Source organism: Coturnix japonica, chromosome 5 (assembly GCF_001577835.2).
Source record: "Coturnix japonica isolate 7356 chromosome 5, Coturnix japonica 2.1, whole genome shotgun sequence".
Classification (NCBI taxonomy): Eukaryota; Metazoa; Chordata; class Aves; order Galliformes; family Phasianidae; genus Coturnix; species Coturnix japonica.
Window position 1 is genome coordinate 20,742,801 of NC_029520.1, and position 27,378 is coordinate 20,770,178.

A 27,378-nucleotide genomic window follows, 5' to 3' on the forward strand; every position below is an offset into this window, starting at 1 on the left:
TAATTTTAACTCTTCAGTTCTCCAGTGAGTGGTATGGCACGGCCCTTCCCCCTCCTATCCCCAACCAAAAAAAAAAACAAAACCAAAAACCAAAACCTAACAAATAAAACAAACAGGGAGAGAATGAAATAAGGTATTTTTTTTCCCAGTATCTCCCGTATATTTTAAAATAACCAAAAATATTCATTAAAAATAAATAAAACTTGTTGGGCACTCTTTAACTTTTAGCACAGCAAGTTCATAACTCTTCAAGCATCCATTAATCCAGAAAGCTTCACGTAGACACCATGCATTTTTGACGAAGTTTAAATGCCATCTAGTTCACAGTTTAATACACTTCCACGGGCCATCTACCGTGAACTGCAAATTAAAAATATTCTGCTGGACGAAGGTTCAAGGAAATGCTCTAAATTCTTCAGCATTATGTCCTAACACTGATAGTATGCATATATTATGGTAATCAGGGAAGGGTAAGAAATTAGACAAAAGAGTGCCTCTTGTAGGGGAAAATGAAAGGACAGCTTCTTGTTGCTGCACAGAGCTTTCTAGAGAAAACAAAGTCCATCTACTGGAGATACACTTTAAACCCATACTGTAATCTTTGTTTGAAAAAACTGAAAACAGGTAAGAGTTCAGTTGTTTAATCTTTTTTCAGCTTCCAGATGACAGATTGAAGATCTATAGGGAGGAAATAATAAAAAAAAGAGTATCACTTAACTGATTAGTTTTAAGATGATAACTTAACCTTGAGAGCAAATTATTTTGACCATATACGATATGGAAGTGATTTCTTCTAAAGAAAGCATGATCAGTATTCTATGGAAGCTCCTGGAAGGACTGCTGCTGCAATGCATGCTGCTGAGAATGCAAAGAAGAAACTAAACCAGAACTTTTAAGAGACACAGGGCTATCCTTTTTTAGGGAAAAAGAAAAAAAGAAAGAATTCCAGGAGTCCTAATATCCCAAATACGGTTACAGTTGACTAACCCATTAAAAGGAAGAGGGGCCATGCACAGTGATTAACACTATATTAACCTTTACTAGTGACTGGGTTCTCAGTGACATTGTTCTAACACAGTTGTACTCTTTGTGGTTTCACTTTTACATATTCTTTTTTCATCTCCTGTGCAACAATATCCTGACTGTTCAGAAAATAAATAAATGAACAATAAATTACAACCCATCATGGAAATGCAAGTATGATAAACCATCAGAGGGGGAGCCAAGATGAAAGCTGCTCTTTAAGTATCTCTAGCCATTAAAGACTTAGAAAACACATGTTCATTTTATTTGCTGCAACATTTGCCCTTCTTTTCCCATTCAATGGTGAGACTTATGGAACAAGTCTGAAAATCAGATGGTGCAAATCATACAGCAACATAGTTTAAGAAGTACTTAAACGTAATGTATTTCAGCATATGTTCTTGACTCAAAGGAAATCTGCTGGATCCTTCAAAGCAGAGCTTTAAAGCTAAGGTTCTATATGCTCCATGCAATTATAAGTGTTTCTTCATGCTGCCCTGTTGGGAAAAAGATTGCTTCCTGGTGTTTCTGGCAAAGGAACTGCATCTAAACAGACTGCATCAGATGTTCCTGCATTTTAGTAGTACTCTATGTGAAGTGGATGGTCAAAATAAAGGGATGCTGTATAAATGTATTAAATTATATTGCTTTAACTTTCATACCACATTTAAAAGTAACATCTATCCTTCAATTGTCTTTTACATGAGTTATCTCCTGTCTGGATCTGTTTTGAGCTTTGCTGTTCCACACCCCCATGCAGAACTGAGGACTCTAAAACCAGCAGTACTAGCTCTTAAAGAGATTCAGATTAAATAAAATCATTAGCATAGAGTGGGTCCCAAAAGAAAACAGAAAATACACCACCTCCAAAAAAATTCCAAGATATTCAGTAGATACAAGTAACAAGAAACAGCTCCTCGGTTATTAGAGAATATGGACGTTATTCTGGACTTGAGAATCTGAGTTCAAGCACCAAAACAAAACTTTACTGATAAACTCCCTGAATTAGAAACTGACAGAAAGAACAAGGCCTTGAGGATCCAAGCTGGTGGGCAATAAACAGAATGCTGAAGTTCAGGTTTCTAAATCATCTGCAGTAAATGGGATATGTTTGGAAAGTCACTTTAAATGACGTGTTTATCAAGAAGAAAAACAAATCTTCTCGCTATTTACTTTTGCTCTTTCCATTTAGGAGGATGTTTTCTGGGGTTTGGTAGAGAACAAACGGATGAGAGCTGCAAAGGGAAATAGACTGAAAGCCTTTATGTGCACATCTCATTTTCACTTGCAGCTCTGTATACACAGCTGTGACCAGAACAGACTTACTGAATGAAGGACACGGTTCTGCATCCACTGGTACAGCACAAGGAAGATCAACATTATTTGCTTAGCAAGCCTGAAAAAACAAATCAGTGAATTATTTGAGAATTTAATGAGCCTTTATTCTTATTTCCTTTTCTTTTTGAATTGCAGTCTGTCCCACTATAAAGTCTTCTCATGAATAAGTGTAGATATGAAAGCTTTTCAATGATAGACAAATTAGATTCCAGTTTCAATGTCTGAGTGAAAATGTTAACTATTCTAGATGTTAAAAGGAAGCTATTAAAATACCTCCTGTTACGCCTACCAGTAAACACAAAGAAAACTAGACAAGTACCAGAAATTTCTGGTATAACAGGAAAATGAGGAGATACATGAGTGGAGTTTGTGGCTGCAATAACCTGCCTTCAGATACTAAAGAGAGATAGATAGGAGCAGAGGAGTTTTGACTACATAAAACTCATTATCTGTAAAACAAGCAGGTATGATTTGTTATTCATCTTCGCAGTATAAAACTACTTCCTTGTGAATCTAGTATTTTAATTCCCGTAAGTGTGAATATTGCTGGTCAGGAACAAAAATAAGTATTTTGTGATAACGATACATCAGGATATGTCCAAATCTGACTCAAAAATGTCCAAAAATTTGAGTGGAAAAAAGCAGTGAACAAAGGAGTAAAATTAATACAGCTGAAATTTGGAAGATAAAAATATTTATGACTTTCTCCAAAAAGTGCCAGTGTTCAGCTCAGTCACAGATCTGTTGCAGTGCAAACAACACTTGCTGTGCCACTGGAAGTCTAGCATTGACACTATTCCTCCTCTACAAGAAAAGAACAGAGATCTACTTACTCACATTCATGGTAGTTTATAATAGGTTAAAAGTTAATATCTAACATTATAAATGGAGCACTATAGTAATTTTTGAACTTGGCTATCTTGACCTGCAGGCATAATAGGGATAGAAGTCATGGCACAACTGAACAATCCAGACAAATGAACAGCTATGGAAAGGCTCAAGTTGAGATTGTCCCCTGAAAAGCTGGGAAAGCAGCTACTAGTACAACTACAGGTCACCACTTGCCTCTGCAGAGATCACAGAAGGACAGACATAAAAAAACCCCAAACCAAACCAAAAGCAAAGCACCACCACTCCCATTTCCACAAAAAAGGTTTAAGTCTCCTTGCCAAGGAAACTCAACATTGCCAGCGATTTGTGATACAGAGGTAAACGAACATGAGAAAGTGAAATTCAGAAGTGGCTAGATGAACTCTGCATGATCCTCAGGTGGAAGATGACAGTATAGTTACAAACAAGCCTATAGGCAAAGTTTTCTTTAAATACTCTTTCCTAGAAGACTTGGAGAACCTATTACTAGCTCTAGTACTTCAGACAGAATGGAAGTACAGGCACTAAATTTCACTCAGACCAAAAACTGAGCTCTTCTTATGCAAAGGGACTGCAAATCAGGAACTAAAATTGAAATAAGAAAGTCATAATTATTGCACCCTGCATCAGGCTGGAGGCTGAAGAAAGTTCATCAATTCAGCCAGTCTGTGACTGCTTGCTTCCCACCGTGCACGTGGCAATGCTGGTGACACACAGGTAGAACTCTTTCCATTTCTTAAGATCAATTGAAGTGCTGAATATACAGCTCTGCCTTTCTCATTCTGAACATCAGCTTGAGCTGAAGTACAACCCATGAGGCAAAGAAACATCTTACCTCTTATGTTTATTTACAAAAGACAGGCACAGTCTTGTCCTCTTCTCTTAAATTACATCACCTCAGACTTTTCACTCTTAAAGCTGAAGGCCTTGGTTGGAGAGAGACTCAACTGTCACAGAATGGCAATGGAATTAGAGTGCCTAAAGTAATTAGAAACCTGGAGATATGCTATTACCTATTTGGTACAGAACATCAGGACACTGTCATGCATTCAGTCAGCTACAAAAACTAGCTACATACTTCAGCAACGGGTCTCATCTCAAAATAACACTGAATGCTTTCCTCATTAATTTGGCTGAGTAGATCACCCCTGAAACCCTAATTGTGCATTGTAGTTAACTGAACGGATGAGAAACCATACAATAAATGAACAGAATCCCAATGAGGAGATCTAAGAATGCCGCGAATCAGACAGTCGTTAGTGTTCTAAACAAAACCTCCTTTTATTAAACTAGTGAATATTTAAATTTTTTCAATATAAAGACATGTGTGTTTCTATTTCTAGGGTTTCCCTGTTCTGTTCCAAACCAGATCATTAAAGCATCCCATGACACTGGAGATAAACATCAGCTGTACAGAAGGAAGGTCTTTAAGTGATAGTATGTGATACCACATTTAACAGTTCTCCTGTGCCAGTCTGCATAAAGAGAGGGGGATGAAAAGCAATCGTTTTTCTTCATGTACGGCTCAGAAAGGACAGTTCCAAGCCTGCCACACAAAACTTCTTTAATAATGCAACCCAGTGCCTTTGATTTGAGGAACACGCAAAAGAATAAACAACCTATTAATCTAAATTTTCTAGTTTGTCTGAAAGTACAAAGCAGCAATGAACAAACCTCTTGGCTACATTATGTGTACTGAAATGCAAAACGGCTTCTTTTCTCACCCTACAGTTACTTAGGAAAGAAGAGGGGGGAGAAGAGAGAAGGGAGAGAACAGGGAAGGGAAGCAGAAATTGTTTTAATATAAATTGCTCAGTCAAAACTTAGGGTATAAGGAATTCTGAAGAAGGCTTTCAAGTGTTGCTACATGAAGGCACTTTAATACAAAGTGGATATGCTCAGAAGATGAATGTAAGAGATAGTATTATTTAGTAAAGAGCAAGAATCCTCAAAGCTAACCAGCTCTCAATTGAGCTGGTTCTGTCAAGATGAAGGAACCACTCACTGGTAACAGTCTGATGAATGTTTTCAGTGGTTTTGTTTGTTTTCGGAAGCTTCGATGCAAAATACAGGTGAACACCTTGATTAATGTTAGTCTCCTGACTGTCTGCAGTGGTGTGCTTTGCTCTGCTATTCTAATATACTTGCAGTCAGCAAAGGTACTTTAATTACTCATCCATAGATTTTAACATCTGAAGCAGAATTGTTCCAGAAATGCTGCCTGACTCAGTACACTACAAGTTTGGTTGGAGGATATATTTAGGCATTGGGGTAAACGGTTTTGGCAAAAGTTCTTGGCTCTCCTACAGCCTTTTTCATGGCTTGAGAAGGGCAAAGAGGTATTAAAGGCATTTGTTAAAGCAACTTCACTACATCTTGAGTTGGATAAAAAGTAAACAGTTTCAGTTAAACCCTTCTCTGTATATATAGCAAATTAAAATGTACACAGGAAAAGTTAGGTGGGGGGAAAAAAAAAAGGAAAAGGAAAAGGAAAAGAAATAGAAATAGAAATAGAAATGGAAATAGCTACTTAATTGATGGTAATACAAGTGGGATTTTGGAAAAAGTAGAAAAAAATATGAGATGAGCTGAAGAACCACAAACTGAGAAAAGGACTGATACCACAGAAGATGTCACTAATATCCTCAGTTTAAACATCCATAATATTTTCCGTATCAAAAGTTCAGAGAAAGGCTCCAAATACCTACAGAGCATTTTAGGCAAATTGTTCTTTGAGTCAGTATACTAGTCATCTTCTTGCTTAGGTGCCTACTCTTCAGCTTGCAGTTAAAACCAGACATAACAAATTTAGCAGGCAGTTGATAGCTGAAGCTACAGCTGTAAACAAGAGAACTGAGGTTATATATAAATTGTTTTCTGAGGAACAGAAGTTCAGTGGCGTTAAGAGCAAATTTGTCTCTCTAGGCCCTTTTTGCCACCACCAAGCAAAGCTGTAGTACAAATATAGATTTCAGACTTGGCCATCTACTGAAAAGATTAGTCCTAGTCTCTCCACACTTCAATCCTATCTTCTCCCCAGCTGCTTATATAGCTCCATTGGAAATGGGACAAGAACCTGAATAAATTGAGAAGTAACTTTTTTTTTTTTTTTTTTCTTTTCCCCCAGGATATTTTTTTGTTTGGACAAGTTCTGTGCTGTCTTCAACAAATGGCCAGCTGTGCTTCCACAAAAGAAGGCAAAGAATTCAGTAGCATGGAGGATACTCAGACTGTTCCTTCCTTCTCCAATGCCAAGATATAAGTGCTCATCTAACCACAGTTGCCTTCCTTGGCACAGTTTCCTTGCTTAGAACCTTGTCAAATAGCTGGGCACAGCCTGAAGTGTAAGTCTTCTCCTGTTCTCCCATATCCAAAAGTAATGCATTGTCTTCCTCAGAATCCAATCCACAAAACATCTGTTCCTCCTTAGTGAAGAGGACAGAGTGATAGACAGTACTTCACAGTCCTAAAAATGATGGCATCTATGATTAGAAAATGCAAATAAAATCTCTAATATTCCTAATATAAAAAAACAAACAAATAACACTGGTGAAAAAGCAGGAGATTAATCTTTTGGAAAGTAAGTTTAACTGTCTCCTGTATCACGCAGTTCTAAATCATTAAGGAAATAGCCTATGGTTATTAAAGCTAGAGAATGACAGGGGTAAACCATCCTGGATTTACCTACTGAAATTTTCTTACAAGAGTAAAAGAATAATACTAGATGTAGTGAATGAGTGCCAGATTGTATCTCCTAGCAGCTTTCATTAAAAGTTTAGGGTCATCATAATTAGGGACAAATAAATCTTTAACCAGCCACTTTAGTACTCAGCAGTGATCAATAAGCTCCTGTTTTGTAGCTTTCTGAGCCTGAATTTTAGCTTTATTAAACAAGACAGGAACACACCTTGCTCTGGGGAAAAAATCATTAGGTGCAGATGGTTCCACCCTGTCTCCTTTATATAAGTGTTTGTATTTTACTTGGAAAGGTACATCTCCTTCAGAAGTGCCATGTCTGCCTTAAGGTTTTATAACTGATTCTGTTTTCTTTCCTGGTGATGGGACTACTCACCTGTTCAAAGGTTTCTTCTTCTTCACCACCCCCACCCCCCCTTTTTTTTTCTTTATTTCCTCCTAAGTTATTTTTGATTATCAGCTGGTTGGAAGTATAATAATTAATTCTAAAGAATTACCAGATTTGACTTCTCTGCAGAAAGAAAATTATTAATAGCTGAAGACTTCAAAATTCTGAAAATCCACCCACATTTGGACTGAAATCTGACCATAAGCCATATTTTGCCTTTACTATTACTTTCTATTACTATTCAGCAGATATTCAACTTGATGAACACCAAACAGCATTACAATAAAATTCTCTAACGAGTAAACTGAAAGAGCTGCTTTTGGATGTTCCCAGTTTAACATCTGTTTTTCCACTCAGTAGAATAAAGCAAGGATAAACACATATATAGATAAATTTTTCAGAAAGTTTAATGTTGTTCATGCACTGAAATTCTAATCTACTTTTCCAATATTTCAATTGGAAGATTCAAGGATAATTGATGCACTACTGGTATAGATGTCTTTGATAGACTCTTAAGCAGTATAAAAATAAACGATACAACGTAAAAAGGTCTCTGCTGCTTCTGATACACCAGGAAATTGAAGAAAATTTAATAGAGGAACAAAATGAAATGGAAAAAAACAGGGAACAAAAAGATAATGACATGCAGAAGAGGAGAAAACTGTGGTAATTATAGTCCTCTTGACATTTCATCCCGGGGTTGGAGGGAAAGAGGTAAATAAGTTGTTCAGAACAAGTGTGTGCTATATGTAATACGACATGTATCATTTTTTTTTCTGTGCAATGTATCTTCCATTTCAGTGATGACTTGGGAAGATGTCAGTAGTGGAGTGGTACTTAACACATTAAGAAATTAGAAACAGGTGTTCATAATTTGTTAGAAGAGGGTTGTCTGATAACCTCTCAGCACTGTGGAAAATTGATTTTCAAAATCTGAAGCACCTGGAAAATTTTTGTAGGACTAGAAGCTAAATTTCCATCTGAACTTAAAATTACTTTTGACTGAAGTGGCTACTATACAACAGGAACATGCGAGAGCTAGTGCAAGGATGGGGCAGAAATAGGATCTTAGTGCTGCCATAAGATAACCTAGATATTTATACCATGGCCAGTTTGATAGTACTCCCAAGGAAAACATTAAATCAGGAAACACCAGACTTCTTCAATTATCTACAAGTAGCTATCAACCATGAAAAAATAATCTTGGTAACTGTATTTTCAAGCAGAAACAATTCTAGATGTAATACAGCATCAAATAACAGAGTCTGAGAAATAACCACACTAAGCTAAACAGTGCTTTGATTAAAAAATATGAGTGCTATAAATGAGAATGTTAACAGGTTAATGGTTATAACTAAAAGCACAGATGAGGAATCACCACTTAGGTGCATTTCACCTGGAATACCCAAGAATACCACCAACATTTTACATCGCAAAGCATTTTTTTAATTACTGGCCTAGAACAGAACAGTGATTATTTTCTAAGCAATACAGCAATTGAGGAAACAGTAACAGATAAAAGACCCATTGGCAGTTTGCTTTCACTGAGTTTAGAGATCCATTCCACACTGGTGAGTGTTGGAACAGGTTGTCCAGGGAGGCGGTGAGTCACCATCCCTGGAGGTGTTCAAGAGACACGTGGATGTGGCACTGAGGGAGGTGGTCTATGGTCACAGTGGGGATGGACTGATGTTTGGACTAGATGGTCTTAGTGCTCTTTGCCAACCTTAGTGATTCTATGATAAACATGAGTGCAGAGAACTCCAGTTAGGTAAACAGTTTCTATAAAGACAAGTAGACAGAAAAGTGAGAATAATTACTCAGAACAACATAACCAAAATAATGTGGTCTTCAGATGAGTAAACAAAACAATGTCAATTAGAGAAGCTGAGTTACCAGCATTCGGCTATACTGATACACCCACAACTCAGGAACAATGGTGAGAATTGAAAAGGAGTTAAAATAGCTGCAGCACTGGATGATGCGGTTACCAAATATGCCTTAGAGAGAGGTTCAAGGTAATAATTTACTTGGCTTATCAGAAAGGAAAGATAACAAACTGGTTTCAATACTTCAAAGTTGTTCAATACTTAAAAGAATTTATTTTTCATAGACTTTTAAAAAATGTATAAGGTGAAGATAATCACATCGTTAGAGACTGCAATAACTAGAGATTGTACTGTAGTGCTCAGCATTCAGATTTTACTATTCTCATCATATATTTCAGTTCAAAAGTCAAGTAAGTCTTAGTAAATTCTATCCACTTACAAAACCAAAGTTATCAAATAGATCATTGGCAATCTTCCTACTCTGTCAGGACAGTTTTCTCATCCTGTACAAGTTGTCACTCCTCCCAGCAGTGGCTGAGGGCAGAGGGTGCCCAGGGGCTGACCTACTTTGTGCCTGCAATGCTCAAACCTCTCACCTTTGAGTGAAAGTGTGTACGGGCACACCGGGCAGAAGTCATCCAAGTGTGAGCTGTTCCCAGCAGCCTCCTTCCCATGAAAACTCAGTACATCATGGGGACCGGGCTGCAGGCCAGCCTAATTGCTCTGGCAGCACCACCATCTGACTGCTTCCTGCTGCTATGTTTCCCAGGGGCCCTTCGGCCCCTTCAGCACCACATGACTTAATCAAAACTGAATGCCCTTCTGGAAGATATGCAAATGATTTTTCAGTCAGACAAAAGCGTTTGGGCTCAATACCGGTGTTACTAAGTGAAGTTTAATGATGTTCTATACAGATCAGGCTACATGGCCTAATGGTACTTAGTGGATATAAAAGTCTACAAGAGTATTACTCTTTAAAAGAGGCTTTCAAATGAAGTATTAGTACACTGCATTGTATTAACTAATTAGACTGGGCCAAGTGTCAATCCAAAGCAATATGATCTGTATCTCAGGGCCAGGTTTGTCAAAAATGGGAATTATTGCAGGAATGTTTTGTAGCTACGTGAAGCATGCCAGTATGATTTTAAAGCCATTTAAAAACTGTTTGATTGTGAGGAAAGATGAGTTAGTTACACTGCTTTCAAAGTAAAAAAGGTACAGTCTCTAAAATAACAAGTTTCAAATTGGAGAATTCCATCTTGCTCTGGGCGACCCATTAACAAGGCATGGTGGAAGACTTATATATTCCCTTTGTTTGTATTAAAGGGGCACTGAGAGATCTTAACATGCATTACAGCTGGCAGCACTAAAACTGAATCTTACAATGTTACAGAAGTTCACAATACATGAACACACACTGTCCCAGTTCTCTGGAGGTAGAACTATGACAAAGACAGTTTCAGTTGTTCTAGTTAAAATAAGCCTCCCAGTTAAGTGACAAGCGTCTCCCTAGAATCTAGGATCGGTCATTTCTAAATAATAATGATAAATCCACTTTATCCAGACAGCTACATATCCTTGTATACATTATTAAAATACGATAGTCCATGCAATTTATTGTTTATTTACAACCAGTCCTCTCCCATGCTAATAAGTGACACTAACTCTTCAAAGAGAGGGATAATCGGTTTTTCTTGCCAATTTGGCAGACTCTGGCCTTGAAACAGAAGATTTCAGAGAGGGACTGAAGCCAGTGAGAGGGAATGCAAGGGAGGGTAGTGTGATATGAGAAGAATGCCTGCAATTTGACAGGAAGACGACTCAGCTGCCAGTTACTCAGATGTTTCAACACACTGATATTAAACTATTCCACCACCAAAGGACACTCGATTGTCAGAAAATGACAGGTAACAGGTGCTCTAAATTGCTTAAGTATTTATAGTTAAAGATGTCTTCTTTAAGAAATAATACAGTGTACCACACACTTCCCTACCCCCTAGAAAAGAACAACACCCCTACTACGATGCATTCATCTCCGTGATGGACAGAGCCTACAAAGATGATGTAGTCACTGGGCAGCTTCTTCAGACTGACCTTTGACTTGGGTAAACCATGGGGTTGGGACTTTGCTTCTCAGAGTTCTTGTTATGCAAAACTTAACATACTTCAGAATTTTGAAACTCCTTCAAAAAACAATGAAGTAGTTTTCTGCTCTTTTGTTGCGTAGTGATGCATTAAGCCCTTCTCAAAACACTTGATACTACTTGAAAGCAAAGGGATTGTACTTTGTAGCTTTATGAGAGTGCATCTGTTCAGTGTATCCAGACATTTCCAATTAGGTTACTCCATCCAACTGAGCTAAAAGCAATTGAACTGCCCTAATGTCTTACTGATCCCTATACATGTTATTCATTTATTTAATTATTTATGGAATTCAAACATGAAAATCACATGATCGAATTGTGAGAAGAGAATAAAAGATTTCTTGCAGAAGAAACTTCCATATCAGGTTAAACTGCAGAATACAGCATCTCTTCAATACCTTTCCTGTACACCATTGTCATAGGAAAAAGCAGTGCAGTTAAATAAGCAGAAAGAGAAGAACAAACTACGCAATGAATTGCAAGTGCTGAACTTGTTAAGATACTAACACTAGTGGAATCTGAGGTAATTCAGATGAAACCTGAACAGAATTTTGCAAAAAGTCACCCAATTGATTTCCAAATTACCCCCATTCATCCAGCTGAGTCTAATCCACTGTCAGGTTTCAAGAAAAGTATGCATATGCACTGTTTGTTACCCAGTGGTTTTAGAAGGAAGAATGCTACATAATAGAAAGTACATTCACACTGATAGCCTTCCCAAAGTCCAGCTTGTAAAGCATCATACAAGGCTTTTTCTCCCCACATCTGATTTACTGATTTTAATTTCAGCATTACTAATCAGTCAGTAACACTTTTCTGCCACTTATGCCCGAACTGCCTCACATTTTGCTACGCTCATCTTACAACAAACAAGGTAATTCTAGGCATCCAGCAAAAGCTACTTGACTTACTCTTGTAAAGAGAGGGGAGGTGTATGCCAGTTTTAATTTTTAACTATGATAGCAAGGAAAGGTAGAGAATGTTGTTTAAGATAATTGGATAATGTTTGTTTTTCAATTAGAATTCCATTTTTATTTTGCTACCTTTTGTTATTGTAGACAGGTGTAGAATAAATTTAAAAAAAAAAAAAGAAAAAAAAAGGACCATCCCTTGAAAAAAAGGGAAAAAAATTGCTTTCTAGCTAAAAAGTCATTGGTTTACTTCATCTCTGCTGAAAGTATGGAAGAGTTCAGGATGATTGTGGGTACTGTGTGTGACAGTTTTCTGCAACAAGACCACAACAAACAAAGCTGCTACTTTCATATTTCCTCTCTGCAGGTTTAGTTAATTTTTTGCATGAATACATACAGCTTTTGAAATCCATTCTAACTATCAAAAAGCCTTTTCTTCCTCCTTCCAGAATTTATTTGAATATCATCCAAAGAGCTGTTAAAAGGCAGAAAAAAATCCCATAGGAAAAAACTTCTTAGTCTGAAAGGGGGAATGGCAAGAAGCAGAAGGTAAATGAGAAGAAGAGAAGACTGATATTCATATTTTGTTTTTCATATTAAAGTTTTTAAACTTCAAATGCTTGCTCAGTTTTACTATGCATTTCAAGAATAGTTATTGCTTCAGCAAAAAGGAAGTTGCAATGAAGTTTACATGCTTCTCTGTTGAAAATTAACTGCTTAATGCTAATCAAAAAAAGTGAAAGTTCCTTAAGGTCTCAGTGCTGGCAAACTTGATTGACAGACATCTCAGTGGTCTCAGTTCTACTTACCCAGACCAAACTCATATGTCCAAAGAACACTTAGGCCAATTCAACAGGTGGAAGTCCAGGTTATAAATAGGACAACAAAGGTGCACTGAGGTTAAGTGATTTGCCAAAGACACAGTCTAACAGGATTAGGATTCAGGAGTTACCCGTCTCTATTTCTTTGCTTGTCCTACATTTGCTTCCCTAGATTATGTATACAGAGAAGAGAAGGGAAGGGAGAAAAATGCTTAAATCTTCTGCTTGGTGTCAACGCAAATAACACTGTCACACTATTCAATATCAGCTATTCACTTTATATACTCCTAAGCCATGCCTAATACCAGAAATGATGCAAGTACAAAAGACTGAACTAATTTGTTTGAGTTCAGCATAAGCTCTTGTAAAAGAAAGCTTCGGACTCTGTGTGAGTCTGTGTAGAGGAATGTTGCAGATAGATCTCTCTGACAGAAAAAGGAAAAAGAAAGAATGGTTAAAGTTTACAGTATCCATACTCTGAATGAAAAAACCTGTTTCATTAAATAACCATGTTTAATGTCTTTATCTGCTGGAGCTGGCAGTATTCACTTTCTGAGAAACCAGGTAATTAGCATTTTGCTAGATGATTTTTTTTTCTACGCAACATTAGATCTCCAAGATGTCTTAGCCAGGATTCCAAAATAAATACTTCAAGAGATTGTACGTTTGATTTCAATTACTTATGTTTTATTACTTACCTTCTCCAGTCTAATATGATTTAACATGCTACTCACTATTTTCCCTTTACTTTGGGGGTACTTCAGATGCAAAAGCTGTATTATCAGCTGAAGAAGTATAAAGGAAAAAAGCATCATGGAATCAAGTGCTTTCCTAAAAGGTTTATTTATAGGTCCTGCAGTACAGTGAATGACAGCATAAAAGGAAACACAGCATCCTCAAAAAGATGCATTTTGCTCAAGGTTTAGTGCATTCCTCCAGAAATAGAGTTTTTGAAATGCGGAGATAAAGGGTAATATTTAGGCTGCCTAACCCAGGGACCAAACATAGGTCTTCCAAGTCTGCTCTACATAAACTTCTAACATAATCAATATGGAGAAATATTCCCAGATAGTGAATCATGGCAAGATCCCACCTGAACTGTTAAAACTTATGGCTCGGTTGACTACAAAAGAAGCCCATGGAAACTAGATTTCTAGGTTGTGCATTAAATTTATATTCTCGCAGGACATCAGGCAATAGATACAAGTAGAACCAAGAGAATTGTATTTCCAGAAAAATAGCAAGGCATAAAAGACCCAAATTTGCTTCTAGGCTTCTGTTCTGTATGATTTAAATAGAAGAATTCAGAAGATGGCTCTTTGAAGAACAGTGATGCTCAGGAAATCTTCCTCTAGACATAATGTTCAGTTCATCTAATAGTCTGAACTTAGAAAAGAATAGTGCATTGTTTTATAACATAGTCCCTTGAAGCACAACATGTTTGAACAAGACTGTAGTGGTTAGTACTTTGAAATGATGGAGAAACAACAAAAGACTGCAAACTTTGTATAAGAGGAAAATATTCTGCATTTACAATGAGGGAAGATGAACAAAGAAGATAGTCCAGCATACAAAGTAGTTTCTATTCTGAGCTCCTTCAAAAGAGAAAATCTCTTGCCAGTTTTACATAAAAAGTGAGTAACTTTGGTACAAGGGAATTTGTTTTCTAAGTGATGAAGTTATCAGCTAAACACCAGAATTCTTATGAGCCATGGTACATACACACAAAATTACCTTGTCTTCCCAAAAAGGGGAGGATCATTGTGAAAGTGATACTAAGCATGTGGTTCTACAATAAAGACAATGAACATGACAGCATTTGTTAGCTAATTGACTTCTAACTTGCTCTAAAGACTGTCTAGAAAAGCAAACAGCACAGGGGGTTTTAATGCCAAACTTGAAAAGAACAAAAAACAAATCCTATGACCCCATGCAGGTCATACACAGTGGTATACTATTCTGAGTAAGCCAGCAATCACTCAAAACAGTTATGAATTAAATAGAAACCAGGTTTTTAAAAACAATTTATCTAAACAACATTGCTTTATAGTAATACTTTTTCTTACTTGTTTCATTATAAAGATGCCTGCATCTGTAAGAAAAACAATTTTAGCATATAAAATCGAATAACTAATACCAAAAGGTCAAAGACTTTGATTCTACCTCCAACTCTGTGAACCTCAGCCAGCTGCTTCATTTCCCTGTCTCACTTTCTACAGGTGTAAAGTGAAAATAGTATTGACAGGAGTTTGGGAAGGCTTCATTTCTTAAAATCTGTAAAACAGATCCTTAGACAGTAGGTATGGAAAAGTGTCATCATTATTCACCAGACTGAAATTGAGATATCACATTTCAGAGGTTCTGTCTGTCACAAATGAAAGCAATGACACACTTCACAGCTCCTTAAGGACAATTATGGCGGCTCAGTCATTTCAAGGATTTGAAGTTTTCAATCAGAGTAGACAAAAAAATTATAACTATTTCAGGCGGAAACTGTAATATTAAATGCTCTTTATCCTAATGCTGCTGGCTAGTATCTGCTTCGCACTATAACTGCACAGTATAGCAACTCCTCTGCCACTGCCAGCAAAACTAAAGAAATATTTAGTAGCAGAATGAAGAGTGGAGAAAGGAAAAATCTTTGGGTCTAACACATGACATTTGAACAGAGAATGAGTGTGAATATAGTTCAGAATGAAAGTCTGCAGCACAGTGGAACAAAAAAGGGGAAAGTCCGAAATTCCATTCAGAATAGTATCACTTTTCCTGACTTTTCCCTCTACAAAAACGAACACTAGAAAAACTTTGAAACCCAGTGTACTTTCCACCACCACACCAAAATAGATCAATAAATAACTGCAACTGTCACCTTTCCTCTAGGTTTTTACTATGTCCCCAACTCCTTGTACTCTTCAGTCCCTAGTGTCACTTAAGAAAAAGAAGTAATAGTAGAGACACTGTAGAGTATGAGGAGTTATTTTCACTATTAGAAATCATACACAATTTCTACAGAGGAATCAATACCATTTTATTACATCAGCTGATGCAAACTCTGACTGCTTCTTGGCCCAAGCCTTAATGGAAGAAAAACCTTAGAAGAGTTCTAACAAGCAGCTCTGTGAGTACAGGAACTTACAAAGCTTTTCTACTACAAATTTGTAAGTTTTGGCTAAACTGACATTGAGGACTCAGATGTTGTGAAATTCTACTGAAGCTTTTCCTGGACGTGAAGTATTTCTGAGGTCTCTGTCTTTATACCTGAGCAACCATTTCAGGAATTTATCTGAGTCCTATTTTTCAGTTAAGTATAAAAATCATACACACAACAAGTCATACTTGAAGAAATAAATGAAGAAATAAACTAAAACAGCATTTGCTCTAGAAACCGGTAAGTCTGTGATGAGGCTAATTTCATAGACACTTACTTAAACCCTTATAAAAAAGGGAAGAAAGAAAAAAACTACTTTCTACTTCTTTATTTTGCAATTCGCAAAACGGAAGCATTGAACCATCAGAGGTGATAAGGTTTGTCCTTAGTAAGAGCACTGAAGGCAAATCACTCTCTGTTCAGCTTGCAAAGATGGATGTCACACTGTGCAACAGAAGAATCACGTCAAATTTAAAATGGATTGGGCTTCATTTATAAATATTACTAACTGTATTTCATAATTCATCTGCAGATTACCTTACTGCAATTTCAGAAAGTAGTAGCAGCATATCAAAGTACTAATCATGCATGCAGATCATTTCAACTTATATTCATCTAGAATTCTCCAAGGATGAATACCAGAGTAGAATACAATGATCTTTTTAATCACATAAAACACCTTTATTCATGATCAAACTTATTTAAACCAGATTTATGTAGTTTAATAAGGTAAGACAATATTAGGTTTATGCAAGATTTTCTATACCTAAGCACAGCTGCACTGTTTTAACTATATAAATTCTACATCACAATTTTAGTTAAGCAAGGGCATCTTAAATGGTACCAAGACTTCAAAACAAAAGGCAGAGATTGTGAGTTTGCAGGTATCAATTATCCTGCTTAGCAATAAAAAAGATTTGCTGGAAGAGTTTGGCAACATTGTTACAGCAATAGAAATTCAGCTCATGCCAGCCTTTTTACACCACAGGTGTAAAAAAAGACAGCCTGCCAAGACTGGCAATGTGCTCCACGGTCTTCAAACTGGTATGGGGCCTGGCATTATCATGTTGCAAGAGAAAGGCTGCCTTCTTCTCTGGCCTGACTCTGGAAGTTCAAGCCTTCAGCTTAGTCAGCATCATGATGCAACAGTCAGCACTGTTGATTTGTCCAGGTTCTAGGAAATCCAGAAAGATCTCCTGTTTCCTATCCCAAAAGACAGCACACATCACTTTACCTGCTGAGGGCAGGTCTTGAACTTTTTAATCAATGGGAAATTCACGTCACCACTCCATGGACTGCCATAGAGTTTTGATTCCAGCTTCTAGTGGTGACACCACATCCTGTCACTGGTAACAAAGCAATCCAGGAAGCTGTCACCTTCAGCCTGATATTGGTTCAATAAGTCCTGACAAACTTGCATATGCTATTCTTTTTGCTCCTGTGTGATTATTTGTGGGACCCCCTTGGTGAAAACTTTGTGATATTCCAACACTGGCACCACTACTTCCAATGCACTGAAGCCAATACTCAGCACCACACACATTTCCCTGCAGATTCACACAGAGGAGCTGATTAAGACATTTTTCATTTCACTGTGTGACTGCTATGCATGGCCATCCAAAACAAGACTTGTCTTTTACATTGCATTTGCCACTCCTGAAACACCACTCACCACCTCGCTGTTTTCATATTCCCTGTTTGGTCTCCATAAAAATTCAGCAAGCACTGATGAATGTCAGTAAGTACAATGTTTTCTGCATGGAGGAATTCAGTTCCATACCTTTGCCTCATATGCACTTCCATGGCAGACGCCAATCTATCAGACTGCCCCTCTGCTGCCATCTGTCACTGGGCAACAGAATGTAGTGGGATATTGGTGGGAAGGTTCAACCTCCACTGCCATACAACCAACATCTGCCTCTGATGTCACAGGCCAAGATAAGAAAAGGAGGCATTACTTTCAGAGCAGCCATCCTAAAAAATAACAGTTAACAAAGCCAATGCTTGAAAGACTGTCTATGCATATACAGTGCATACATTACCTCCAAAAACTCGTCAAATGTAAGAAAAGAAACAGACCACTTTCATTTAACACAGGACACATGGAGAGTTCAGAATCCCCGTCCAAATCACACAACATAAAGCTAATTTTATTCCAAGGAACTTCCCCACAGTTCAGAATAACTAACGCTCTAGGCCCACATTGGAATCTAAAAGTCTTAAGCAACTTAACTTAAAAAATCCATTTCAGTTGGTTTGAATAAGGATTCTGTCATAGGGGTGGGCAACTTGCCAAAAGACTGCAAAGCAAATGGTAATAATAATTGCCAGTTGAATTTTGGATAATTGCTTAGCAGAATGCAGCAAGGATCACTGAGTATAAGCTCATTTAAATGTTTCACTCTAGCTGGAACAAAAGATAAAGAACATATTAATTCGATTTGCCAGTGATATAATGACCAGTGAAAAACTGTCAGATGCACAAATAGCCCAACATTTTTATAAAAACAGATAAACTGATTGCTTTTCTTTTAAAGTGCATTAAAGAGATACATTTAGTATATGAAGTTATGATGTTGAAAAAAAGAAAAACATTTGGAAATTAAGTTGAGCTGCCGCATGTTCAGAGAGAGTTAAAGAGGAAATGCAATACTGGGGATGGGGAAACAGATTCAATAATGATGCCTTCCGCTGTACCATACTGAATTTCACAAACTGCACAGATAAAATGGTATAGACTAAATTCAGGACGAGGTTGAGTAAAGACATGATCACTGACCCATGTGTTACTACTTCAGTGATTACTGCAACCCATTTCATTGTGCAATGCAGATGTTTTAACTTACAATACCTGTGCATATATCTCAATATGTCTATAGCACAATCTACTTATTTCTATGTAATTTCAGAAATTCTTTGTCCTAATATTCCAAAGTCATCTGTAGTTCCAGAAGTAGCTACATCAACAAATCATAAATAGTAACAGCTACAATTGCAGGCCAGTGAAACTACAAAGTGAACAAAGGCTGGAGATTAATCATTTCAGATAAGGCTATTTCACCACAGAATGAGCTTCCAGAGAATACTATATTAAAATCCGTTGCTTAATCATCTTCAGCACATCCCACAAACCCTTACTGATTAATTAAAACTTTCCTACAGAAACAGTATATAAAGACCTGATTTGCTTTTGGTAACAAGAAAAGAATGGACAGAGGATCCTGCCATCTAACAAGAGACAGAGTAAAAAAAGGAGAAGAAATGATTTAAAATAAGGACTTACACACAAGACCTAGGATGACACTAACAAAGAAAAAGGTTTCAGAACATCAACCATTATGCCATGTGATGAACATGAAGCAAGAAACAAGTATATAAGATTTTGCTTTGATACAGTAGCAGTACTTGACACCTGAAGGTGATGTAATAGCTTGCAAAAAAGATCCCTAACCAACACATTCCAACATACTTTTCACTAGCACTTCTATGCTTTAGTGCTGTGTGCACCTACATAAAGTAACAACCACTCCTCATCCTGTATCTGGTGCTGAACCATTCCAGAACTATATCTAAGGTGTTAGACCACAGCTATTTTTCCTAAATATAATTTTAAATAGGTGGTAAAAATAGAAAAAGAAAAGAGAAGAAAGAGGGGGGGAAAAAGAGAAAAGCCATTGAAAACTACTGAAGAAAGCTGGAGATCTAGAAAAAAAAAGTACCAATGGTTCAGTCTGATCTTTCTGTTCACTTCTCAATATATCAGGCCTGGAACAAGTTTCTCAGTGCAAAATATCTTTAATTGGCTGGAAAGCATTTAAGGAAAAATCTTTTTAATTAAAAACAGAACCAACAAGACATGAAAGCCAAGGGGGCTGGGAGAGGCATATGTTGACCTTATGAAGCTTTACAGCAGAACTCTGCAGGGGCTGTTTAAACTGAGAAAGCACAGTTTTAATTAAAGAGTCCTGAAGAACAGACAATTCAAAAGAGCAGGTCAGCTAGATTCCAAGAGGTCAATTTAAGCATAAGCAGAAGGAAAACAAGACTTCTGGTCATTTTACCTTCCTCTGGGAGAAATCTGTTGCTAACCAGGCATTACGCTCTGTGTTTCTCAACACACAAACTAGATGTTCTCTAACCACCTCTATGAGTGTTGCAAATCACTGCTAAGTGTTTATAGAATGGAAGAAATTTTTTGAAGTCCACAACAGTTTCTTGACACTGAATTGCATTCAAAAATAAACTCAATTGTATTTTTCCCTCCTGCATGGAATCCCAGATATGCTTAAGCATACTTGAAAACAGATCTCTGCACCTTGCTGAGCTTCACAAACTGTAAAAAAATAATTAAAAAAAAGAAAAAGAAAAAAAGACCCAATATATCACCTTTCCTTTTTTTTCCCCTAAAAATTTTCTTTACTTTTTAAAGCATATTATGCTCCCAACACACTTAGTGAAGCTAGAGACATTTCCTTGCTATTTTGAGACAAATGAAAATATAAATCCAGTCTCCAAAGAAAAGAACATATGAGTAAAAATGTAACAAAAACCTATCTAGCTAAATAGATTGCATGGTATAAGAAATTCTGTTTATGGCAATTGTAGCAGGACTCAAAATTTTCTACCTCCTGCACATAATGATATTAAAATTGTCATAATTCCATCAACATAAACTAAGATGCTACAGCAATAAACTCTCTAAGGACAGATTTATGTTTCCATGCAGGCTCATCAAAAATAACTATTTCTGATATGTACATATGGTCTTGTGTTCTAGTTCAGTGATCATGAAAAACAAAGCAAAACAAAAAAAAACCTTAAAGCTAATTTCTGGAATAATCTAATTAGAAGACATTCCACCATTCATTCTTCTAAAGAAAGCTCCAAGTTGAAAGTCTCACTTGCTTTGGACATCACTTAGTTTGATTTTTTGCTCTCATAAGGAGAAATTTTGTCATTCAGAACACAAATGACCTCAGTCCTGGGTGCTACCATCTGTTGCATAACATTATTGCTTATTTCATTCACCCAAAAAGAAAGCATTCAAAAGAAGTAAACCCAGATCTAGTCTATGCCTTAGTATGACAACGATCATCTTTCATCCATCATGTTGCATTGGTTTACTTCTTCTTAGTAAACTGAGTTTAGTCCCTAAAATAACACGGATGTTCTGAGTTCCCCCGTTGTGCAAGCATAGCAGAAATATTTTAATTGCAGACATACTGAGAAATTCCATTAAGAAGTTAATGCCTGTTATGTGATGCATTAGGGTAAAAATTTCAGAGCAAATAAAACTAAAAATGAATAAAAACAAAGTTCTAGACTGTAATTACTGCTAGAGAACACGAAGTTGGACTGAATAGCTGAAAACTTTGTGAGCAAGTTCTCTAAAGCCACACATTTCTGTCTCTAGTTAACATAACAAGAACGCATATAAATATACAAGTAAACATGCCACATTTGCTCAGACCAGGAAGTGTAGCCACTCATCTTTCAAGTCAGAAAAACATATCCTGAACTCTTTTAAGACCACAATCAGAATATAGTAGCATTCACCTACACTTTTTTTCCTTAAGATTCCCCCATTCCCTTGCAAAGTACTTTGGTGATTACATTTTCACCCAGGCCTTTTCCATATTTACATACAATTGCTAGAAGTAATAGAAAATTGGTACATTATGTAGCTAAAACTTCTTTGTTCTAACAAATGAAGATACTGATGACCTGGTGAAGGTTTAATGTTAGACAGACAAAGCTTGCTGATAATTTGCATTGAATGTAGAACGAGTACCTTCCATCAGATAGCTTCTTCTCAAATTATCAGCAACATTCACCACTGAAAGCTGCCATTCTGCTGGATGACTTTCTTGCTGTCATCTCTCAGTTTTACTTTGTAACAGTTTTCCAGGAATCTACGCTCTGTTTTTCCTGATAATGATCTGACTTTATATCATAAATGTCTTCACTTCATACTCATTAGATTAGTACCACACAACTTACACAATACCTTAAAAATGCTATCCCTGAACCAATATATATGATTTAGAACACAACAGAGTATCTATCACTAGTAAGACAGTATTACAGACAGCATACCCGATTGCTTCAGTACCTAATTATTTTGTCACATTTAGCTATAACTGTCAAATTTCAAAGGATTTAAAATAGCGCATGTCAAAAAAGCCATCTCCTTATTTATAGTCTTGGAAACTCTGTTCATCAAAAGCAGAAGTCTTGAAAACTTAGCCAGAAGTTAAAGATTTATCTGTAGATTTATCTCTAGTCTTCCCTGCAACAAAGAGTGAGGTACAATATCTTGGAACAAGTGAGACTGACCGTGGAAAAAAAAAGCCAACAACCCAAACTCAAACCACTGAAATCCACATTTGTACAGCAACATTCATTATGTTTGCTTAAAATTCTAAACTTAAAGACTAAGCCAAAACTTAATTTTAGTTGCATGCAGTTACATGAGTTTATTTTGTACTCTGGCCAGTTCTCCAATACCTACTCTAGAGTGTGCAGTTTAAGAATAGCAAGACAAGATAGCACAGTGCTGAATAGTTATTTTGGCATTCAACCTTTTTCCTTGTGGGTGAGGTTGGGGAGGTCACCCAGCTGTCAGTGGTCCCCATCCCACGGCCTCGAGGTTCCTGTAATGTCATCTAAGAGATGTTCCAGGACTAGCTCAGACACAGCTTAGGTGCCCATGTTCACCACTACAATGCTGTAACCCATACATCACACAGAGCTCCTAGACAAAAAACTTAGTACCCACCTGCCTTGTAATAGCAGCATCTATTGTCCTCATGCTTCATGCTCCATATTCAAACTAACTCCAGAGCTGCTATCCCACTCCTACTCACTGGCTCCCAGCACTTTTATTTTCTCTTATGTATCCTCATGCATAGGACCAGAGATATCCTCCCTCTGCTTCACTGTTGCTTGATGAGCTGTACTGTAGTGGAGGTAACACTGGCAACAAGGTGCTCCTGTGCTAATTTTTACTGTGGGCATTATTATTTTTTTTTATATTCCACAGGCCACTGCAATGATGATGTCTTTTAACAAAATTAGAATATTAGATCAGTGTTCAGTGTCAGCGTTTGTGCTGCACCGGTAGTGTAGCCAACAATTTAGATATCAACGTAATGGTACTGGAATACTTGCCTCCATTTTTCCCCACTGTTCGGAAACATCTCCAAAAAGTCCGAAGAAAAGATGCCCTGTTATGAGGGGTAGCTTGGACAAAGCTGAACTCACGGAACAAAATGTGTGTTCCTTGACGCACGCTGTTAAAACTGTGGAGACAAGTAAAAACAAGAAAAGGTTAGAAAGCTGAACCATTGTGAATGTTCTGAGGCCAGCTGGAACAGTAGCAAAAAAACCACTGGCAGTTTTATTTTGTGAAACCAAGTCTCTAAAGCTTATATCCATCTGTCCTCTAGAGACAAGGCTATTGGCAAAAACCGCACAATGGAACTTAATTATAGGAATTAGAGGTTTGTGAAAGTAAAATTCATTCTAAAGCATCCCAGCAAGGGGTGTCCAAGAGCCATTTAAAGTCTTGAGACCAACACACTAGAAAATGGCCGGCTAAGAGTTACTGTTGTTTATCTGATCAGAAGATGCTCTTTCTTTTAGCATCATTTATATTTCGTTGCCATTCTCACCACAGTTTTCCTTGAAGCCACAAAACAAAACAAAAAAGTATTTAACAGAAACCTCAAGATGTCATTTTTAGGTTAATTAACTGAGACATGACTGTATTAGATGTAAAAAAAATCTACTTCAGGAGTCAAGAAAAGTAGCCTGGCACTCCCGTAAGTGGCAATCTGCACTAGTGCATTTTGAAAATAATACCTGACCATTACAATGGAAAGTCAATTTGATATTCAGACTCCTGTATTTTAGTGCAGATTTCTCATATTTGAGTTGTAAGTGCTTTAGGCTAACTTTAATTATAGCAAACATTTGTCTTAAAATGCTTTCTCTGAAGTATAAGAAGCTCTCCTTTGGGTATGTGAAGCTCAGCATGGAAGAACAATAGAAATGCAAATACAAACATTATATACCAAAGGTACAATGATAGAGTCGCCTCAGAGATGGATTTTGTGCACTTCTCTCTGAATCAAGCATGTGGGACAAAGCATTCAAACACTCCAGAGAGATCATTAAAAATATTCACTTGGGACAGCAGCTTAACTTGCCCACATGAATTTAGAGAATTAATGAAAGAGAATGAAGACAATTTAGAGAAGTAATGAAAAAGATATAAGCTTATTTTCATCATAGCAGAACCTCTCTGTAGGTAGCATTTCTGCTTTACACAAAATCCAGTGGTCAGTGGGAAATCTTTCAACTTGCAATTTTAAAATCATCCCCTTAAATATAACTAGTGTGAATCACCTTTTAATGCTTCCTAGCTCAGAAAGGAGTCTCACATTTGAGAGGGAATTATACCCGAGATAAGCAAAATTAAAGTCAGGTATCAGCTGGGGGGATGGGAGGGTTGAGAAAGGCCAATGTAACTTTTCAAGTAAGAATTTGAATTTGTTCTTTTATGTCTCAGAAATCAAAACTTTCTGCCATGTGTTGAAAGCACTGGTTCTGGCCCTCCCATTCAGAAGGAAATTCGTGCAAAATAAGTACAAACAATCACATTATGATTAAGAAACATTCATGATCTTTGAAGTTTGGAATTAGAAATACTCCTTCTGTAAACATAATGAACAAACAAATTATTTCATATTTATGAAACCAGTGCTGTGCAAGTCAGAGAAAAGCACAGTTGCTGTGCCAACTGACTTGACTTAAGTAAGTATACACTGCGACTGATCAAAATACAACAAAATTAGAGGAAAGGCTTCTGTGACTCTCATTGTAAGCTAACAGTATTCATTACAAAGTGCTCTAGCTCACTGCTTCAGAGGGAATGAGTACAGAGTAATGGAAAGGAACATGCTTTAACTCACACAAGATGACTGTGACAAAGCTGGAAATGGGATTTCAGATCCTCTCATCTCAAACCATAGCCTATAAGACTTTTTTCATTTCTTATTTTCATTGTTTTACCAAGGATTTGACAGGCTGATGGAAGAATGAGGGATATAAATGAGAAAATGAAGAAACTTTGTATAATTGGAGGAGGCAGCATTCAAAAGGATGACACATATAAGGGAGATTTCTAGGAAGAGAAAGAAGATGTAGGCAAGAGCATGCTTGTTTAGATCCCCGAGGGAATGAGAAAGAATCACAGAACTGCAGAACAGTCAGAGAAGTTTAAATCTGAGGAAGAAATGGAGAGGGTTAGCTGTGCAACGACACATCTAAATGCACCTAAATTATGTTGCTCAGAACAACTGCAGTACCTGCCCTATCTGGAAGCAAATCCTGGCACATCCATAATGGAAAGGTTCAGACATGAAGCTAACATACTATTAACTCACAGGAGACAGCCCTACTATATTGCTTCTTAGCCCTAATAAGTGAAAACTCAGATCACTCATGTTTTCAGCATGGCACGGCTCTAAAACTACTGAGCAGAAAAGTATAATATAATTTGTTGATACTTATTCAGTTATAAGAATGGATGGGTATGCTGGAACATCAGCACATATGGATGTAATGACAGCTAAGTGCCATCAGCTAGTTGAGTGAAAGTGGTACAATATTTCTTTAATTCCTCAAGTCTTGCAATAAAATTTTGTTCAGTTATACAATGGGAAGATTCTTCATAAAAAGCTCAAGTCTGCAACTACAGGAGTTAGAATTTAATACCTGTTAAGTTGCTACATTTCAGAGATTCTACTTTATAAATTCCTTTTTATAGGTTGTAACTACTCAGCTTAAAGGAAACAGCCACCTCCCACAGCTCACAGCTGAGCTATCCAGCAGGCAGACTACTGACAAATCGACATGTCTGGCCTTATGCAGGAGCAACATCAACTCAAGGGACAGGAATTTTACTTTTTGAACTAACAACATGCATAAAAATATTTACAATTATTTTTTGGTAGCAAAATAAGTGCAAAAATAACTCAGTCATCTTTTTCTTAACAGCTGCACAGAGATGAAGCTACCATGAACATGGCAAGTGGACGTGACCTGCAGGTAAACCCTACAAAAAGAAAAAGACTACCAAAAGCTCTTGCAGTTATTACAACTGCATGTACGTGGTATGACTGTCACATTACCTATAATTTTATAAATGTTTGCAGGGATGTATTTTCAGTTTCTTTTGAAATAAAACAAGATACCACTCCGGAGGAGCAGCTTAAGTAAGCAAGATAACAACAGCAACAAACAGTTCCAACTTTATCAGCAAGCTTAACAGCTGCTGAGATTCCTCCTTTAGGATTGCTCAGTCTTCTCTTTTCTTTCCTCCCACTGAAAAACCCATTCCTCTTGCAAGGTCAAGTGGTCAGAGCTTAGCAGTGTGTTTGTGCAGAAGAAAGACTTACAACCAAAGTAGAGCATCTTAACACACTATTAATTTGTCCTCATTCAGTTAAAAGTGGGTCTGTAAACCTGGAAGCATAAGCAGAAAAAAATAACTTCTCATTTATCTGGTTAACTCCTCTTTTCCCCCCTTCAGGTTTTACTGTGGTCATTTGCAGAGAATCCTTTTAACAAGGCTGCAGGTTTCAAAGCCTCCTACTGCAGACCTAATGTTTGCCTTGGCTTTCTGTTACCAGGAAACAGCACAGGCAAATCAGAACATTAACAAAAGTTAAAAATGACATGATTTTATTTGTCTTGCAGAAACTGAGACTAGAAGTTGAATCAAATGTTCCTTAGGTAATCTCAGTTCATTACAACACTCATATTTCACACAAGAATTGCTACCTGACCAGATACTCCATTAACCAAACAGCTTCCTGCATACACTTAAAGGACATCCTGGAGAAAGATGAGAAAAAAAAATAGAGCAAAGTTTTTGCTCAGTTGGAAACTCTGAAGAAGTTTCTGCACTCGGGACTTCAAGGTCTTGTTTTGTCACCCTTTACCCTCACAAACCCTAGAGCAGCTAAACCACAGCACCAAATCCCTCCTAATAGCACTGCTGAGAAAGCAGCACCTTGCAGCACATCTTGTCTGCACTTGTGGGACCGCACATGCACGGCAGAGGAAGAAAAGAGGAGTTTTAGGAAGAGATTGCAATAAAACAGCCCCAGTCCTTGGAAATGGCTCTGCTGGGAACTCTAGCA

The 27,378-nt window shown here is 37.2% G+C and overlaps 1 protein-coding gene across 3 annotated transcripts in view; it reads right to left on the minus strand.

Annotated features, from left to right (window-relative positions):
• Positions 1-27,378, minus strand: part of C5H11orf49 (chromosome 5 C11orf49 homolog) — a 91,125-nt gene that overhangs the window by 38,511 nt on the left and 25,236 nt on the right. For all 3 annotated transcript variants that reach the window (XM_015864311.2, XM_032444683.1, XM_015864312.2), the window contains exon 3: positions 23,339-23,469. In XM_015864311.2, the coding sequence (XP_015719797.1) occupies positions 23,339-23,469 (131 nt within the window). The remainder of the gene's footprint in view (positions 1-23,338; positions 23,470-27,378) is intronic.